The sequence below is a fragment of the Erythrolamprus reginae genome, chromosome 1 (assembly GCF_031021105.1).
Source record: "Erythrolamprus reginae isolate rEryReg1 chromosome 1, rEryReg1.hap1, whole genome shotgun sequence".
In the NCBI taxonomy this organism is placed as follows: Eukaryota; Metazoa; Chordata; class Lepidosauria; order Squamata; family Dipsadidae; genus Erythrolamprus; species Erythrolamprus reginae.
Window position 1 is genome coordinate 342,225,077 of NC_091950.1, and position 20,522 is coordinate 342,245,598.

Sequence of the window (20,522 nt, forward strand, 5' to 3'; positions counted from 1 at the left end):
CCTAAATCTTATTAATGAATGAGAAATTCTGATTAGACAAACAGTACTCAAAAATATAGTGTGTCATGACTTTTTGAGCACATTGAACAAACATGTACTGGGATGGGAAGAATCCCATAACATTTTCATAAAAGGAGGCATCATTTTTTATTGTTCTGCTTTGATGATTAAAGACCTACTATAACACGGGTCTCCAACCTTGGCAACTTTGAGACTTGTGGACTTTACCTCCCAGAATTCCTCAAAATTCTGAGGAATTCTGTGAGTTAAAGTTCACAAGTCTTAAAGTTGCCAAGGTTGAAAAACCCTGTTTGGGTTTTTTAATTTTTTTATAATTTATATTTCTGAAACATTAAATAGTTCATTTTTTAACATACGTGTGCATTGTTAATAGAAACAAAATGGAAAGCAACACAGTGCAATGAGGTTCCAAATGTAAAGAACTCTTCTAAAGAACTGAATAATGAAGAGCTAGACAAAATTGCTGAATTTTGCACATCTCATCAAGAGTAAGTGATGAACATTATTTGTGTGTAATAAAATTATACAGCATAAGTTAACATTTTTTCACAGTTAGTTCTACGTGTGATAATTCTTATACATCCAAAAGTTGGATATTTTTCACTCTTGGAACAGCAGCCCTTCCTTTTAATCAATATATATAAAAGCCAAATACCACTCACTCATCATGAAGACTCCAGAACTGTAAAGCCTACAAACTTGAAATTTGTCACGTACAGTGATACCTTGTCTTACAAACTTAATTGGTTCCGGGATGAGGTTCTTAAGGTGAAAAGTTTATAAGATGAAATAATGTTTCCTATAGGAATCAATGGAAAAGCGATTAATGCGTGCAAGCCCAAAATTCAGCCCTTTTGCCAGCCGAAGCAACCGTTTTTGCTCTGCTGGGATTCCCCTGAGGCTCCCCTCCATAGGAAAACCCACCTCTGGACTTCTGTGTTTTTGCGATACTGCAGGGGAATCCCAGCTTCGCAAAAATGAGCGCTTCGCTGGGAACGGAAGTCTGGAGGTGGGGTTTCCCAGCGAGGAGAGCCTCAGCGAAATTGCAGCATCGCAAAAACATGGAAGTCCTCGAAACCCCACCTCCAGACCTCTGTGTTTCTGTAATTTCAAGGACTGGATATAAATGCCATTCATTCAGCTGTAATTTCTAATGGACACTAAACCAAAGGGTTGTAACTACAGGACTATCTGTATATTGGTAGTAGTTTGGTAGGCTCAAAATGCTGTCATACTTATAAAAGACACCGAACATTTGATTACAACTTTTCAAAAATATAAGTGGAAGCTCTTGGAATCAATTAGAAGGGAGTTTGGACATCATCTACTGTACTTCAATCTGTTTTTCTTAGGATTCAATTTAAAGATATTGCAGCTGCTGCTGCTGCTGCTGCTGCTGCTGCTTCTTCTTCTTCTTCTTCTTCTTCTTCTTCTTCTTCTCCTTCTCCTTCTCCTTCTCCTTCTCCTTCTCCTTCTCCTTCTCCTTCTCCTTCTTCTTCTTCTTCTTCTTCTTCTTCTTCTTCTTCTTCTGTGGCTAGATCAAACTTTAGATTGCCAGAATGAAGCCAACTTCTTGGCTTCATCATTGGCCCAAAATAAGTCATTATTGGTACACATTTTTTGGAGTAGCTGATATGCTGGTGCAGTGATGGCGAACCTTTTTTTCCTCGGGTGCCGAAAGAGTGTGGGCGGGCGCTAACACGCATGCGTGAGTTCCCACACCCATAATTCAATGCCTGGAGAAGGCGAAAACTGCTTCCCCAGCCCCCTGGAGGCCCTCTGGAGGCCGGAAACGGCCTATTTCCCAACTTCTGGTGGGCCCAGTAGGCTAGTGTTTTTCTGTCCCCAGGTTGGAGAAAAAAACACAATTTTCTGGTGCTGAGGGAAGGTAAAAACATTCTTTCCCAGCCCCCCGGAGGCTCTCTGGAAGCCAAAAACGCCTTCCCGGAGCCCCTGTGCAAGTCAAAAATCAGATGGCTGGCACACACTTGCACATTGGAGCTGAGCTAGGGCAACAGCTTGGGTGCCAGTAGATATGGCTCCGCATGCCACCTGTGGCACCTGTGCCATAGGTTTGCCATTACTTGCTAGTGGATGGGCCAAGCTCTGCATCTTTCCACATTTCCACATTATGTTGTTATCCACTAAGAACCTCCAGTAAAGCATATTGGTTTTACATTTAGGTACTCAATCTCTTTTGCAAGGAAAGAAGGAATTAGATATATTGATCTTAATTTCTTAGAAGAAGGCAAATCTAAAAATAAATAAGCAGGTAATCGATTTAAATTGTGATAAGACACAGCAACACAATTCTATTTAACATTCTTCTGATTTTCATTTTTCAAATCTGAAAAATTACAAGCAATGTAATATCTTTGAAATTCCTTGCCATACTTGGGCCAATGTAGGAGCAGTATTTTATAAACATTCTGGAATAGTGATGTGTTTTGGATTACAGAGCCTTGGGTTCAGTTATTCTATCAGCATGTAACTCTCTGTGTAATCCTTCACCATATCTCTCTGCTGCTCCTGTTTCACTGACTTGCTTGAAACAACTGCAGTTTGAGCTCCTTAAAGGAAGAGTAAACTTATAAAGATAAGATATCAGTGTAAACGTGTAGGGTGGTGGCTAGAAGAAACTATTTTGTTGCACACAAGTCTGATAATACAGCACTGGATAGCATTTTATATCACCTTGCCCATGTTTCCAGTCAACAGTTGTATGATATTTTGTCAATTTATTGGCCATATATTTTTAATTTGTTCATTAAAACGTGTGGTATAAAATACAAGAAGGAATTACAGTGGTACTTCTACCTAAGAACGCCTCTACTTACAAACTTTTCCCGATAAGAACCGGGTATTCAAGATTTTTTTGCCTCTTCTCAAGAACCATTTTCTACTTACAAACCCGAGCCTCAGAAACTGTAACCAGAAAAGGCGGGAAGAAGCCTCCGTGGGGCCTCTCTAGGAATCTCCTGGGAGGAAACGGCCAGAAAAGGCAGGGAGAAGCCTCCATGGGACCTCTCTAGGAATCTCCTGGGAGGAAACAAGGCTGGAAAAAGCGGGGAGAAGCCTCCATGGGGCCTCTCTAGGAATCTCCTGGGAGGAAACAGGGCCAGAAAAGGCAAGGAGAAGCCTCCATGGGGCCTATATAGGAATCTCCTGGGAAGAAACAGGCCTCCATCCTCCCTGTGGTTTCCCTAATCACACGCATTATTTACTTTTACATTGATTCCTATGGGAAAAATTGCTTCTTCTTACAAACCTTTCTACTTAAGAACCTGGTCACGGAACAAATGAAGTTTGTAAGTAGAGGTACCACTGTATAGGAAATGTTGGTGCAAAATTCTCTCCCGATGCCAGATGCCCAATAGCGTTGCGGTTCGCAATACACGTACATTTAGTCCTTGTTCAACAAACACGGTTGGGATTGGGATCTCCGTCAACTGAGTGAAAGTGTCATTAAATGTGATATCACATAATCACTTTACTCAACAGCTGCAGTCTTGGCACTCCCAATTGCAGTTGTTGAATTATCTTGTAGGTTGTTAAGCAAATGGCATCCTAGGTTAAAGGTGTGTAGAGCCTCAGGAGGGTGGGAGAAACTCAGGGGTTGCACAGTACAGGCTGCGCTTGGTGGTCTCTTTGCTCAGGAGCTGAGAACCCTCCCTGCCAAAATCCAATTAGGGTTTTCTTAAGCAGAGTGACCCTCACATGTGGCTTGTACCAGGCCTCCATCATTCCCCCCACCCCAAGTACTTGTATCTTACTGTGCTGCTTCTCTGCACTGGAGCTTAAATCCTCCTTGTCAAATCCAAGCAGGATTTTCAGCCACTGAGTACAGAGATAGTTGTGTGTGGCAGGCACCTGACCACCCAGGTGTGATATCTCCCTTGGACGACTCTTCGGATTCTTCCTTGGAGGTGAGCTCAAAGGAGGATGAGCTCATTCCTGGATTAATTGGAACTGGATTAATTAATGATTCTGAGTAGCCAGCTGAAAGAGATTTATGGAAAGTTTCGGCTAGGGACACCTTGCAGTGGTGGACCATCAGTGAGGAGGAAGAGCTGCCTGGTGGATCTGAAAGCATACGAAGTAGAGAGAAAAGATAAGAGCAACAGAGATCTGCCAGATTACTCGGGAGAAGCCCCACCCATCTTGATGGGCTGCACCGAAAAACTACTTAGCACGGCAGGCAGAGGGAAGCGTTGGTGAGAACAACGTGTTGGGTTTCTAGCTGTGTGTAGTTGACTCTCTTGCTTCCTGCTTGACTTTGTGCCTTGGAGATTCTGCATGTCTCTTGCCAAGTGTGTGTGTGTGTGTGTGTGTGTGTGTGTGTGTGTTTCAGTTTCACCTGATTTAAGTTTGTTTGTAGGACTTATTTAGTGGAGCGGTTTTCTGTTGTTTTATGGACTGTTGGCAATTGCCTTGTGAACTAATCTTGGCCTGCTTGTGGCTGGATTTATTTGGGACAGTTCTGAGATAAAGGAAATTACTGGGGAACATTAATAGAACATTAATAAACTCTCTAAATCAGTGTTTCCCAACCGTGGCAACTTGAAGAGATCTGGACTTCAACTCTTTGGCTATTTTTTCTTGGTTGATTTCATTTTATGGCAATTTTTCTAAAGCTGGAATTTTTAAATAAACACAAGCGATAAGGGCACTTACAAGATCTTATATTCATTTCACTATTTTTATTGCTTTCTGGGCCATCAAGAGACAATTTGTACAGTAATGTCATTAATATTGGAATGCCCTGGCTCTGTGCTTTAAAACTGGTGGTATAGATAGTATTTCAGTCTTGTAAAGCCCTGTGCTAATATTAGAACATGGAAAAAACAGATCTGATTTGTTCTCTAGTTTTGATGACGTTTGTTATGTAGAATATTTTGGTGAGACCTGATGTTTATTTTTAATTTTCTTATGTTTTTGGGTTACAGGCCACTTGTCTCCAGAAACAAGGTAAGCTGAGGTGTTTTTTTTTCTTGGCATAGTTTTGCTATTAAATGATTGGATCTTTTCTAAAAGAATTTACTTCCCATAACATGTGAAGCATAAACATAAACACAAAGATATTTATAATGTAAATGTTATTTTGCTTTTCAGCTTATAAATAAAGAAATACCCTTCAGATGTGAACGGTTCATAAGTTTCATGGCATCTGAAGATTTAAAAGAACAAATTACTTCTACATGGAATTCAGGTATTAGGCCCATAAATTACTCTATCTTAAATTAAACAAAAATGTAATTGTTTGAAAATTGTAATTGTTATAAAATAGTGAAACTGAGCAGGGAGTTGAAAAAGATGGAAGTTGTTATTGAGTGATAGCATGAAAAAAATGTCTTCTGAATATTTTTTGTAAAGTTTGTGTGTCTTTTCAGGCAACAGTCTCCTATAAATGGCATTAGTAATTAAATTATATAAATTTTTAGGAGTCAATCTTGGCAGATGTAACCAGAGATAGGTTACACAATGCCTCTGAACTAATTTTAGATTCACCTACATTATCAGTCCAGCCATTATACCTCTTATTTTTCTTTAAATATACAATATAATTCCTGGCATTCAAGTATAGATGGTGCATCCTTTGCAATAATAAGTTTGTCATTGGAAATCGGTAAGTGGAATTGAGTAGAGAATGCAATTAGACTTTTTAGATCAATGCATGACTGTAGCATAGTCATGGTAATCATAAAAGTAGTCAGTAGAGTTTCAGATCTCTCCTTACCTAATCTTATTTTTAATCCAATTTTGTTAGTTGAATTTTTTTTCCCTAATAATAGACTTGAGTTTTAAAATGAGTATTACTGTATTATTATTATTATTATTATTATTATTATTATTATTATTATTAATTGGATTTGTATGCCGCCCCTCTCCGTAGACTCGGGGCGACTAACCACAGTAATACAAAACAGCATGTAAATCCAATACTAAAACAGCTAAAAAACCCTTATTTGTAAAACCAAACATACATACAAACAAACATACCATGCATAAATTGTAAGGGCCTGGGGGGAAAGAATATCTCAGTTCCCCCATGTCTGACGGCAGAGGTGGGTTTTAAGGAGCTTACGAAAGGCGAGGAGTATGTAAGATGATGGAAATTTTAAATTTTAATTCTAAACACATCCTTCAGTACACAGCATCATATTTGTCCTATAATATATGGTATATAAATACTTGACTATAGTCTGGAGAAATTGTATCTCCTACAATAAAATTGTATAGCTTTTTACATAGTTCCCTCAAAATTCAGTAGTGGAATGTTTATTTGATTTCTCATGTTTATTATTCTTTTGCCTTTAAAACATTGTCTTGAAATGTGTATAAAGATTAACATTTTTTACTGAAAGGCAAAGAACAGCTGTAAAATTTAGCCTATTTTAGAAAGGAAATTTGGATAGGAGACTTCAAATTAAAATTAAAATCTCATATTCAGTTTATCACATATTATCATTGGTGGGTTGCTCCTGGTTGTGCCCGGTTCTATGAACCAGTAGCGCCGGTGGTGGGAGGCTCCGCCCATTCATCCCGGATAATTCTGCGCATGTGCGCACATGAATCAATAGCAAAAGGTTTTAGAACCCACTACTGCGTATCATCCATGGCATAGGATGAAAATTCTTCTCTTCATTGCTGTTCTTCTCCTCTCCTTTATATCCTCCTACTTTAGTCACTTAACGACATAAAGAAGTCAAAGCCTGGATTTTCCTCTGTTACAGAAGTTGCCATTAAGTTCTTGCTGATTTTTCTGCCATTATCCTTTATTCATGTTGGAAAATTATTCTGCAACCATTAAGGAGCTTACAGCATATGTTCAGTTTTCTGTTTTTAAGTACAAGTTAAGAAAATACACTTTATAACTATGGTGAACTTATTTTTGCATTATACAGTACAAGCCCATATCCATGTGTATTTCTAGACCCAAATATTCCTTGATTTAGTTCATATATGAACAAGGATTTGTAGTTAATGAGAAGTTGCATCTGCTCTAGTATCCTAAATTGATACACTGGACTGATTAGCCTAGTTTTGCCTAGTTTAATATTTTCTTGCTATTAAAATAATCATACAAGATTACACCACTGTATACAGTATTCTCTCCTTCAGCTAGCTGGGAAATATCCTGTGATAACAGGTATATAATTGTTGACTTCTTTTGTTCTGAACTCTATTTTTACTGTACAGGCATCCAAATGAGTTTTCTCCATATTTTGTTTATAAACATTAACAGTGATTTGGACATTGGATTCAAACTATACATTGCACTTCAGGGGCAGTTTGCATAAACATTAACACTTCATTCAAAGTTAGGCTGGGTTATTTTAATGGGATCTAGCCATTTTAAAGCTTGATATTAAAATTAATGGACCAGAGCCATAGCTACCAAGGGTAATTTGGTTCAAGCATTACTTACAGTGTTGTCAGATGTTTTGCTGTTGTTCCCCCCCCCCCTCGGGTCAGTCAGTGTTTTTGTGCTGAATCACCTCTAAATGCTTCAACACTTTTTCCATTCATTTAGATGCTCAGAGCCAGCCAAGTATTGAAGCAAAGAAAAAGAACCATCACAGAGAAAGAGAGAGGGATGAAAGTTTTCAGTCTGAAAGCTGTTGTCTGGTTAAAGAAAAAGAAAGACTTCAGCTATCTGCGAGGAAACATTATCTCAAGGAGGAGCTCTGCTGCACTGAACTCACACTGAATCAGCCATTTGTTTTATCCACAGAGACCCTGGACACGCCTTTCTCTCAGTGTTTATCTTCGAGAGATGCTAGTGAAAATGACAGCCTGCAGCTAAGGAAAGAACAGTTCTCTCAGGATGGAGCAAAAATAGAAGCGGCAGCTGAGAAGCCTGCAGCAACGTGTTTTAGTGAACCAATGGTAGATGCATTAGTTTGGACAGATGCTGATTGTATACCTCCTGCTCTTATAGCCACAGATGAAAATATTCCATCCGGAACAAACTTACTGAGGACAAAAATCTGTTCTAGCTCTGTGGTGATTGCCAGTTACCAATTGGAAAGCAACCTAGCAAACCAGCCACAGCAGCAACAGCCTGATTATGAAAATAACAGAAAATGTGTGCAGAACCAACCATCAGACATTAGTGGAAATGTACAGTTTGACGGGGAGATGTCCAAACAACCTGGAGTTGTATATGAATGGATACAGGAAGAAGAAACAACAACAGTATTGAAAGAAAAAGGTGAAGATGAGGGATCAGAAGGCTTCTTTGAACAGATTTTAAATGGTACCATAAAAGTTAGAGAGGGGGCTTTTAAATTTCTAGAAGCCCAAGAGAACTCTGAAATTCTTCCACATATTCCCTTTGAACAAGCACTTTATTCTTCATCGGAAGATTATTCACCAGATGAAAGCTTTTCTTCACTTGATGAGCTTGCAAAACGAATACAGATTGCAGAGGTAAATACTGGAAAAAACCCTCTTTTTTTCATGCTTTCGTTATTCATGATGGCACTATATGCATTTATTTTCTTTAGCCTGTAAAACAGCTGAAGAGAAAGTTTATGACACTTGCATGACTTTTACAGCATTTAATACGCACTTTGGAAAAAATAGATTTTTCAATGGATAAGAATTCACTTCTGGATTTACCTGTTAAAATGACCTGATATGAGGTGTAGGGAATTATGTTGTTCATTTGTAAGATGGAAATCATATTAATTATTTCTATAACTGCTGTAAAAATCTGAAGTGACTGAATTTTTTTTTCTTTTTCTCTCGTTTTCAATACTTTTAAAAAATCTTTTTACTTTTTCAAGTTTACTTTTTAACTTTATTAAATTTTCTTTAATATAAATTATATTTTAAAAAGGAAAAATACATTTCCACCTAGAAAACAGACGTGTTAACATACATTATTTTTCTATTTCTGATTACAAATATTCTAAAATATTCCAGATCTAAGTTTCCCTTTTATTGGCATTCTCTATTGTTCCTGTTAATCTGTAAAAATTATTTTATTTTGTTATAACTTCTTGGTGCAGCTACTAGGCTTGATAAATTCCTTATATTGCTTTTCAAAGAATTAGATATTAAAACAAAACATACTATTCTTTCATTGCTGACTGATTTTATTGTATTCAGTTCATGTTTTGGGAATGTTAACTGCATCTTCTTATGAAGTCAGCCATAGGAAATTACAGTTTAAGGTTGATACATTGATCTGTAGAAATTGGAAAGAAAGAGATCAGTTTTTCTATCAAAATCCTTTTGAAGGCAATCATCTGCTTTTTCTAACAACAACAATAATAATGCTTTATTTCATTTTACTTATTCATTGGACTTTTCCCTAGAGTCATTGGTTTGTCTGTTTACTTATTGCAGTTGTTCTTAACACCATTTAAATCAATTCCTACCTTCCTGAAATAAATGTATGTAAGCGGAATTTAGAATGAAGAACTTGTTGTTAAGTCTCTTTTTAAACTTTAACCCAGTTTTTCTTGTAAAGGTTAACTTGTAGCTATGAAAATGTGTATTTCAAAATGTTGAAAGGGCTTGTTATTATTAACAGATGGATGGGTTCTAGTACTGTGTGAGAGACGGTAATTAATATATGGTATATGAATATCAAAGTACAGTATATAGATGTTCCCAAATCTTAGATGGGGTAGAATACCAGATGATATTTCCAACCCCTTGGTAGAATGTGCATTGTAATTGCTAAAGTTTCTGTAAAACTAAGGTGGCTTATTCTGAATTTTAAAACTAAGGTTTTATTTTTTTTTTAAATAGCTAGCAAATATTATGATTTCCTTAAGAAAAATTAAGAAGGGCCCTATCAGTCTTCTGAGAAATTCTTTTAAATGGATTGTATATAAAACTTTCACTATTCTACTTCTTCAGTGCTGTTTTTATATAAATAATGTTTTTGAGAAACTTTAACTTATTAAAGCCAAGTTTTAACTATTCTAACCACTTTACAATCTATTTACCGTACTTGTGTGTTTTTCTCACTTTATCATCTTGTGTTTACTGCAAGTGTAAGAGTTGATGATACAATGCCCTTATGGGAAATCTTATGTAATTCTTAGTTCTGTGTTGCTGTTCTTTGAGCGCTGAATTTGTCAGAGAGAGACATTGGTCTTTAAAGAGGGCACAGTATGTACCTTGCATCATTCAACAGGAATCTCTGCAGGCCAAATATGGAATAATATGAGCTGTCTCTAGAGGGAGCTTGCTCCTCCAGCTCTGACAACTGGCAAATGAACTTTAAAGAGATGTAAAATAGGGCAAAGCAAAGGGGATGGGGTGGTGTTTTTAAATTTTCATTAGAGTAGAACAATGGAGTGGAGCGGAGTGGAATGAAATAGAATAGAATAGAATAGAATAGAATAAAATAGAATTTTATTGGCCAAGTGTGATTGGACACACAAGAAATTTATCTTGGTGCATATGCTCTCAGCGTACACAAAAGAAAAGATAAGTTTGTCAAGAATCATAAAGTACATTATTTAATGATAGTCTAGATACAAATAAGCAATCCAATCATATTAGGAACCAGTCAATATAAATTGTAAGGATACAAGCAACAAAATACTGTACAGTCATAGTCACAAATTACTCAAGACCCACCTTTGTCGCCAGGCATGGGGGAGTTAGGATATTCCTTCCCCTAGGCCATTTGAAGTTATGTATGGTATGTTTGTGTGTATGTTTGGTTTTTATAATAAGGGTTTTTAGTTGTTTTATTAAATTGGATTGTTACATGTTTTTTTTAATCATTGTTGTTAGCTGCCCGAGTCTGCGGAGAGGGGCGGCATACAAATCCAATAAATAATAATAATAATAATTTGCAGGAGGAGATGAGTGATGGGAACAATGAGAAAATTAATGGTGGAGCAGACCTAGTAAATAGTTTGATAGTGTTGAGGGAATTATTTGTTTAGCAGAGTGATGGCATTCAGGAAAAAACTGTTTTTGTGTCTAGTTGTCTTGGTGTGCAATGCTCTATAGCATCGTTTTGAGGGTAGGAGTTGAAACAGTTTGTGACCAGGATGTGAGAGGTCTGTAAATATTTTCACAGGCCTCTTTTTGACTTGCGCAGTATACAGGTCCTCAATGGAAGGCAGGTTGGTAGCAATTGTTTTTTTCTGCAGTTCTGATTATCCTCCGAGGTCTGTGTCTCTCTTGTTGGGTTGCAGAACCAAACCAGACAGTTATACATGTTCAGATGACGGACTCAATCAATACTCTGTAGAATTGTATCAGCGGTTCCTTGGGTAGTTTGAGCTTTCTGAGTTGACGCAGAAAGAACATTATTTGTTGTGCTTTTTTGATGACGTTTTTGATGTCAGGTGACCATTTTAGATTTTGCAATATGGTCAAACCTAGAAATTTGAAGGTCTCTACTGTTGATACTGTGTTATTTAGCATTGTAAGAGTATGTAAGTATCTTCTAAGCAACGCTGTAGATTCCCCCTAGAGGGAGACAGACCATGGAGAAATGTATGAACTTTGCTTCAAAAAGGAGAGTTGAATTTTAATATTACAATCAGAAACGGCAATAAAAATTCTACTGACATGTTGGCAGGAATCGGATCTTTGATCCACGCCTTGGTGTCTGGGTTGTTTTGCTGAATATATCTGACTTATACATAAAGCACTGAAATACTTTCTCTTACAATTATATTAAAATGTGGCACAATATTTCAATTGGCTAGCTATAAAAATGGATTCAGGTCCATGTTTTACATAAAAACACAACTTGGCATGAAGAATGGATACCCCAATTCATAGCGATGCATTAAAAAACATATTTCAGACAGATAGCCTAAGCCAGTGATGGCAAACCTATGGCACGAGTACCACAGGTGGCACCTGGAGCCATATCTGCTGGCACACAAACCATTGCCCTAGCTCAGCTCCAATGTGCCGGTCAGTTGATTTTCAGTTCACACAGAGGCTCTGGGAGGCGTTTTTGGCTTCCAGAGAGCCTCCGGGAGGGATGGGGGAGGGCATTTTTACTCTCCCCCGGGTCCAGGGAAGCCTTTGAAGCCTGGGGAGGGCAAAACACAAGCCTACTGGGCCCACCAGAAGTTGGGAAACAGGCTGTTTCCGGCCTCTAGAGGGCCTCTAGGGGGTGGGGGAGGTTATTTTCACCCTCCCCAGGCACTGAATTATGAGTGTGGGCTCTTGCACATGTGCGATAGCGTGTGCGCATGCACTTTCGGCATCTGAGGGGAAAAAGGTTTGCCATCACTGGTCTAAGCCCTAAGCCAATGTCTACTTATATCTAGTTTTTATACAATATACAAAGCTTTTGTGTGCCCCTCCTCAACCCTCCTACCAAAATGTCTTTATTATACAGTGGTACCTCAAGATACGAACCCCTCGTCTTACGAACAACTCGTGATACGAACCCGGGGTTCAGAAAAATTTTGCCTCTTCTTACGAACTTTTTTCGAGTTACGAACCGGCGTTCGGGAGGCTGCTGGGAAGCCCCCCGGCTGTTTGAAAAGGTGACAGCCGGACTGGGGGACTTCCCAGCAGCCTCCCGAACCCTGAACCCGGAAGTTCGGCAAAAGTTCGGGGTTCGGGAGGCTGCTGAGAAGCTCCCCAGCCCGGCTGTCACCTTTTAAAACAGCCGCGCGGCTTTCCAGGAGCCTCCGAACGCCGAACGCGGAAGTTCGGGTTTGCCGTTCGGCTTCGGAAGGCTCCTGGAAAGCCGCCCGGCTGTTTTAAAAGGTGACAGCCGGGCTGGGGAGCTTCTCAGCAGCCTCCCGAACCCCGAACATTTGCCGAACACTTTGAATTGTGACCGGAAACTGATCGGCAGCCAATGCAGACTGCGGAGTGTTGGAGTGATATGGGCATACTTGGAGAAGCCCATAATTGCTCTTGCAGCTGCATTCTGCACGATCTGAAGTTTCCGAACACTTTTCAAAGGTAGCCCCATGTAGAGAGCGTTACAGTAGTCGAGCCTCGAGGTGATGAGGGCATGAGTGACTGTGAGCAATGACTCCCGGTCCAAATAGGGCCGCAACTGGCGCACCAGGTGAACCTGGGCAAACGCCCCCCTCGCCACAGCTGAAAGGTGTTTTTCTAATGTGAGCTGTGGATCAAGGAGGACGCCCAAGTTGCGGACCCTCTCTGAGGGGGTCAATAATTCCCCCCCCCAGGGTAATGGACGGACAGATAGAATTGTCCTTGGGAGGCAAAACCCACAGCCACTCCGTCTTGTCTGGGTTGAGTTTGAGTTTGTTGACACCCATCCAGGGCCCAACAGCCTCCAGGCACCGGCACATCACTTCCACTGCTTCGTTGACTGGACATGGGGTGGAGATGTACAACTGGGTATCATCGGCATATTGATGATACCTCATCCCATGCCCTTGGATGATCTCACCCAGCGGTTTCATGTAGATATTAAATAGTAGGGGGGAGAGGACCGACCCCTGAGGCACCCCACAAGGGAGAAACCTCGGGGTCGACCTCTGACCCCCCACTAACACCGACTGCGACCGACCGGAGAGGTAGGAGGAGAACCACTGAAGAACAGTGCCTCCCACTCCCAACCCCTCCAGCCGGCGCAGAAGGATACCATGGTCGATGGTATCGAAAGCCGCTGAGAGGTCAAGGAGCACCAGGACAGAGGACAAGCCCCTGTCCCGGGCCCGCCAGAGATCATCCATCAACGCGACCAAAGCAGTTTCCGTGCTGTAGCCGGGCCTGAATCCAGACTGCTGAGGACCTAGATAATCGGCTTCATCCAAGGACCGCTGGAGTTGAAGTGCCACCACCTTCTCGACAACCTTCCCCATGAAGGGAAGGTTGGAGACTGGACAGTAGTTATTAAGCACGGCTGGGTCCAGGGAAGGCTTCTTGAGGAGGGGGCGCACAACCGCCTCCTTATAAAGGGGCGGAAAGGACCACCTCCCCAAGGAGGCGTTGACAATCTCCTGGACCCAGCTCCGTGTCACCCCTCGACTGGCCGAAACCAGCCAAGAGGGACACGGATCCAGTAAACAGGTGGCAGAACTCACAGCTCCAATGGCCTTGTCCACTTCATCAGGTGTCACCAAGTCAAACTCCTCCCAGACAGATGGACAAGGACGTTTAGCCCCAGTCACCTCGACTGACTCATTGTCAGTTGACTCTGTTTCACAATTGGAGTCGAGGTCCGCTCGGATCCGGACGATTTTATCAGCGAAAAACGTGTTAAAATCCTCGGCACTACTCTGCAAGGGCTCCCCAACTCCCCTCTGATTAAGAAGGGAGCGGGTTACCCTAAACAGAGCGGCCGGGCGGCAATGGGCGGGACAGAGAAGCGGGGAGAATCAGGAGGCTCCTTTGGCAGCTGGGAGCTGCCTGGCTTTGTTGTTTTGGCTGCAGCGGGTGCCAGGCAGCCTCCAGCCGCCAAAGGAACCTCCTGTTCTCTGTCCCGCTCATTGCCCGTGTCCGGCAGAAGCTGCTGCCTGATTCCTCTTTGCCAGCGGGATGCAAAGTGCTGGGGTGGGGGGGTGTCCTGACAGCCCCCCCACCCCAATGCTTCGCCTCCCGCCGGGCAAGAGCGCTCAGGTGGCAGCTTCTTCTAGATACGGGCGATGGGTGGGACAGAGAAGCGGGAAGAATCAGGAGGTTCCTTTGGCGGCTGGAGGCTGCCTGGCACCCGCTGCAGCCAAAACAACAAAGCCAGGCAGCCCCCAGCTGCCAAAGGAGCCTCCTGATTCTCCCCGCTTCTCTGTCCCGCCCATTGCCCGTGTCCGGCAGAAGCTGCCACCCGTGCCGATGTTCCCTGCCACGCCCGCTTGGCTTCCCTGGCTGCTTGGCCGGGAGCAGGATGCTGGTGGTGGCGGAGGAAGGCGAATGCGGCTTGGAAGCTGGGAGGGGGGGAGAATATGGGAGGAGAGAGGCAGCCTCCATGCTTTTCTTTCGGCGGAGCGAGAAGCAGAGGAGGAGCTGGATGCTGGTGGTGGCGGAGGAAGGCGAATGCGGCTTGGAGGCTGGGAGGGGGGCGGAACGTCTTTGGCCACTTAGCTCCTCTGCCGAAAGAAAAGCACGGAGGCTGCCTCTCTCCTCCCATATTCCGCCCCCCTCCCAGCTTCCAAGCCGCATTTGCCTTCCTCCGCCACCACCAGCATCCATCTCCTCCTCTGCTTCACGCTCCACCGAAAGAAAAGCATGGAGGCTGCCTCTCTCCTCCCATATTCCGCCCCCCTCCCAGCTTCCAGGCCGCCGCCCGGCTGTCATTTTGTAGAGAAGCGAGAAGCGGAGGAAGAGCTGGATGCTGGTGGTGGCGGAGGAAGGCGAATGCGGCTTGGAGGGGGGCGGAATACGGGAGGAGAGAGACAGCCTCCACGCTTTCCTTTCGGAGGAAGAGCTAAGTGGCCAGAGAAAGGGATCAATGTAAAAGCGCCGCTGGGCTGGGAACGTCTTTGGCCAATTAGCCAAAGAAAGAAAAGCGTGGACGCTGCCTCCCTCCTTCTCCCGTATTCCGTCCCCCTCCTAGTCTCCAGGCCGCCGCCAGGCTGTCATTTTGTAGAGAAGGGAGAAGCGGAGGAAGAGCTGGATGCTGGTGGTGGCGGAGGAAGGCGAATGCGGCCCGGAGCCTCCCGAACCCCGAACTTTTACCGAACTTCCGGGTTCGGGAGGCTGCTGGGAAGCCCCCCTGCCCGGCTGTCACCTTTTAAAACAGCCCCTGGGCTGTTTTAAAAGGTGACAGCCGGGCGGCAGTGGTTTTTTGCGTGTTTTTTTTTTGTTGCACGGATTAATTGACTTTACATTGTTTCCTATGGGAAACAATGTTTCGTCTTACGAACCTTTCGTCTTACAAACCTCCCCCTGGAACCAATTAGGTTCGTATCTTGAGGTTCCACTGTAGTATATATGTTACTATGCCACCAAATGTCAGCATTTTGGAGAAGTCACTTCCTTCTATTTAATGCATTATAAATCAGGATTTACAGCTGCCAGAATTCAGCAGTGTGTTTACAGTTGCATTAAACTTGCCCATCATTAGACTTTTCTAAAAGAGATATTTTCTTGCTTCGTTTGTATTATTATGGTTTGTCACATAGTCAGATGGATATTCAAACTGGATTTGGCATCTTTATCAAACCCATCAAGTCCTTCCCAAAGACCTAGGATGGGTAGATGTGGATGTTTGATGGTATTAAAGATATTGGTGTAAGATTTAAGTTGTTCCAAATAAGGTTGCCTTTTGCGATTGTCTAAAGGATATTTTGTCGTTCACACAAACTTACAATAATGGAAAGGCACAGGATAAAAACAACACTGGAAATACTTTAAAGTCAGAATTAAAATTAGTATAATTAACATCAATTAATAGGTAAAAGTTAGTTTACCATCACAAGGAACATTAGTTGCTCCTTGTGATGCCCTATTTCCATGATGGTCAACCTAGGGCACACATGCCGGAAGTAGCATGCAGAGCCATGTTGCCTGGCATGCGTGGCAGCCCCCATTCCTCTAGGTTTCTGGTGCCCACATGCACAATCAATAGCCAGCTAGTCTTCTGGTTACTGGTGCACATGCGTACCCAATGGTCAGTTGGCCTTCACACATGTGGCAGTGCCAGAAACTGCAAGATCATCTGGCCAGCTGATTGTTGCACATGCATGCGTCTTAGAAACCAGAAGACTAGCTGCCTTGTGCATGCATGCCCCGTGACATCCATGTGGGCTGCTACAGGGGGAGACCAGGCTGGCTAGACACTGCCCAGACTCTGTGGCTGGCAGGAGAATGAGGAGCCGCTACTGCCTCTTAGCCAGCATGAATGGCCTGCTCCACAGCCTGCTGCTTCCTTCTCTGCCCACCGTCTGCTTCTGCCATTGCTTGGGAAATGGCTGTATGAGAACCGTCACCACTAGGGGGTGAGGGAGGCAGGAAGAGCAAGCTGGGTTTTTTTTCTCTCCCTGCCAGAGGCTTGGGGCTGCACTAGAAGCCCTCTTGGGCAGGAAGACAGGGAAGCCCCAGCCTGGCCAGGGAAGCAGTGGCACAAGAACCACCGCCGTCAAGGGCGATGGGGTGGCGACAGCAAGGAGGCAGGACAGGGCTTCCCTGTCTCCTTGTCCAAAAGAGTTTCTGGTGCAGCCCCAAGCCTCTGGTGGGGATGGAGAGAAGCCCCGGCCTGCTGTTCCTGCAGCCACTGTGATAATAGCCACCGCCAGGCATGAGGGGGAGGGGGCTGTGCCAGAAACCCTCTCGGGCGGAGAGACAGGGAATCCCCAACCTGGCCAAGGAAGTGGCAGCACAAGAACTGCCACTGCCAGGGGTGAGGGGTAGAAGCAGCAGGAACAGCAGGCTGGGGTCTCCCTCCCTTCCTGCCCATGGTTTCTAGTGTAGCCGCAAGCCCCCAGCAGGCGGGGAGGAAAACTCCTGCATGCTGTTCCTGCAGTCACCGGGGAAGTGGCAGTGTTAGAACAGCCACCTCCACACACGAGGGAGAGAGGATTGCGTCATAATCCCTCTCAGGAAGGGAGACAGGGAAGCCACAGCCTGGCCAGGAAAGTGTCAGTGATGGACCCGCCAGGGGCAATGGGGTGGAATCAGCAGGAAAGCAGGCTGGGGTTTCCCTCCCTCACTGCCCAAGCGAGCTTCTGGCATGACCCCAAGCCTCTGCTGGGGAGGGAGAGAAACCCCAGCCTACTGTTCCTGCCACCTCACCCCTTTGTGCCTGGTGGTGGTGGTTCTCACGCTGCCACTTCCCTGGTCTCAGGTTGCAGGAATAGTGGGCTGGGGCTTCTGTCCCTTCCTGCCGGAGGCTTGGGGCTGCGCTAGAAGCCCTGTTGGGTGGAAAGACAGAGCAGCACCGGCCCGGCCGGCAGCTCTGCTCCTTTTCCTCTTCTGGGTTCCGGCGTGCCCCTTCGCAGTCAGGAGAAGGAGAAGCCGCCAGCAGGGAGGCGAGCTGCCCCCAGGAGGACCGGAGGAAAGTGTCCTAAGTAGTAAGAGACATGCCGCTGGGAATGCTACCTTGGAAGAAGTGGTGGGAGAGAGCACCAACCTTTACCAGCACAAACAGCCCTGGCAGGAGGAGGCTGGCAGGAAGAGAAGGAGTGGCGGTGGCAGACTGTTCGCACTGGCAAAGTTTGGAGCAGGAGGTTTTTCAGGCCCAAAATGGGCCGTGGGGGCATGTAAGAGTGGCGCATGTGTAGTGCGGGGTGCATGTGTGGGGAGCATGAGGGTCATGCATGCATGCACAGATGGGGCACGAATTGCATTGGTGACAGCATGCACACACTTTTGGCACGCAACTAGAAAAAGGTTCACCATCACTGCCCTATTTCCAAGAGGTCTTTGTCCATACTTTCTGCAATGGAACACTCAGCCTCCAGGGGGCATTGTGTATTCTGAAAGCTGAACATTCCAGGCATTAAAAATGGTGAAAAGAAAAGGATTCACAAAGGATTATAAGTGCTACTTATAAGTCTTAATATGTCATAATAAATTTGAAAAAGAAGTTTCTTAGTTCTGCTGATATACCAGTATTATATTTAAATAAATTAATAATCTTTAAGAAGTTTAGAAAGGAAAGTAACTGTGGCTTGCTATATATTTTAATCTAGAATTATTTATTTTTCAAATTTATTGAAGAAAAATTATAAATTATAAAATTATAAATTCTGTTGTTATTGTTATTATAATTATTATTGTTGTTGTTGTTGTTGTCAACCTTGAACCAGTCAAGATCAAACTACTGGCGGTTGACAGAATTAGTCTGCAATACTACATCTTTTTTTATATAACAATTCAGTGCAGATTGCAGTTCACTTATTATAGATTGTATTGCAATATAATTTAGTTCAAAAAGCATTGATCAAAAACTATCTCCTTTTTTATTTGGCAATATAAAAGTAGAATAACTGAAATATGGCCATATCCATAGATTGGCTGCCTTGAAAAATTAAATAATTCATAGCGCAGTAATGGCTCTACTAATATAGCTGAAATGATCCTTTGCAGATAAATGCTACTAAGAGGTCCACTTTAAGTACCTATGCTTTTAGCAATTCACTTCATTATTGATTTTATATTTTAAGAGATTTTATGTTTTAAGATACTTATTTGTGGAATTCAAACTACTGTTTGGAGTAAAATATAAACTTTACAGCTGCACTGCAGAAATGTGACATAATTCTGTGTTTGGTTTCATCATTATACCAGATTTATTCTCAATTGCATGTCCAATATACAAATAAGGAAATACATTTGGGCTTCTTTTATCAGTGACAGCATCTAGCTTCTATCCGAATGGAACCAATGGAGACCATTATATTACAAGATATTAATAGTGCATTTGGTATTTAACAGTATTTTAAGGTCAAATATGTTAAATATCTTATAAAACAATTGTATTTGCAACTAATAATCTTCAATAATTGTGAAGATTAAAACCAAGAGTTAAAATATATTTAACCTGTAAGATTCTGCAATATATAAGTGCCCTATGTATATATAGCAATTGAAACAAATTCTTAAAACTGCATTTTTATAACAATCTATTTTATCGTTCTTGTTAGACTGTTCCTGCAGAGGGGCTTGTGTCTATATTAAAAAAAAAAGATGACAGCGAAGAAAAGACACTGGCTCAAATCCAGCTGAGACAGACAAAAAGAAGAGTGAGATTCCAAGAAATGGAAGAAACGTTAGAACAAGGTACCTTCTCCTCACTAACTTTAACCCCAGGATTGCATAATCACACAAAATATGAAACTATAAATATTCAAGTTACTATATGTGCCACAGCTACTTATATTCCAAGAGCCACAAATGGAGAGATAGGTTGCTCTCAGCTATAGGTAATATGCATTCATTGAAACATTATGTTGCACTGTTTTGTGGGAGATGGGTATCCTATGAACCCTCACCCTTTTTGAGATGGTGGCTACATTTGTAACATTGAGCATATGTTATGGCCACTTTCACAAAATGTCTGCAATGAAAAGGACCAGATAAAGCTTTGGCTTAGTTCAAGTGCAGAAAAAGGCAACAAGAATGATCAAGGAAATGGAGCACCTCCCTTATGATACCAGGTTGCAACGCCTTGGTCTCTTCAGCCTTGAAAGACGGCATTTAAGGGGTGAATTGATCGAAGTGTATAAAATCATGCATGGGATAGAAAAGGTGGATAGAGAAAAATTATTTTCTCTATCACACAATACTAGGACAAGGGAGCACTGCCTAAAGCTCATAGATAAGAAAGCGAGGACAAATCAAGGGAAATATTTCTTCACCCAGTTGGTTTATGGAATTCACTTCCAGAAGAGGTCGTGACAGCTGTCAGCCTTGATAGCTTCAAGGCAGGATTAGATAGATTTATGGATGCTAAGTGTATCGGTGGTTATTGAAATGGATGTCCAAGTGCCACCTCTATGTTGGTTGAGCCAGGCAGGATTCCTTTGAGTACCATTTGTTGGGGGTCAGGAGAAAGGGAGGGTCTTGCCTTCTCCTTCTGCTCAAGATGTCTTCAGAGAGGGCCAGCATACAAATCTAATAAATAATAAAATAAT

At 42.7% G+C, this 20,522-nt stretch overlaps 1 protein-coding gene across 5 annotated transcripts in view; it reads left to right on the plus strand.

Annotated features, from left to right (window-relative positions):
• CNST (consortin, connexin sorting protein) overlaps nt 1–20,522 on the plus strand; it is a 45,439-nt gene that overhangs the window by 21,863 nt on the left and 3,054 nt on the right. For 3 of the 5 annotated variants that reach the window (XM_070734057.1, XM_070734058.1, XM_070734059.1), the window contains exons 9-13: nt 395–509; nt 4,968–4,989; nt 5,134–5,230; nt 7,757–8,454; nt 19,533–19,668. In XM_070734057.1, coding sequence (XP_070590158.1) covers nt 395–509; nt 4,968–4,989; nt 5,134–5,230; nt 7,757–8,454; nt 19,533–19,668 — 1,068 coding nt within the window. Of the gene's footprint in view, nt 1–394; nt 510–4,967; nt 4,990–5,133; nt 5,231–7,555; nt 8,455–19,532; nt 19,669–20,522 lie in introns of all 5 variants that reach the window. The other 2 variants (XM_070734054.1, XM_070734055.1) reach the window with 1 other exon arrangement.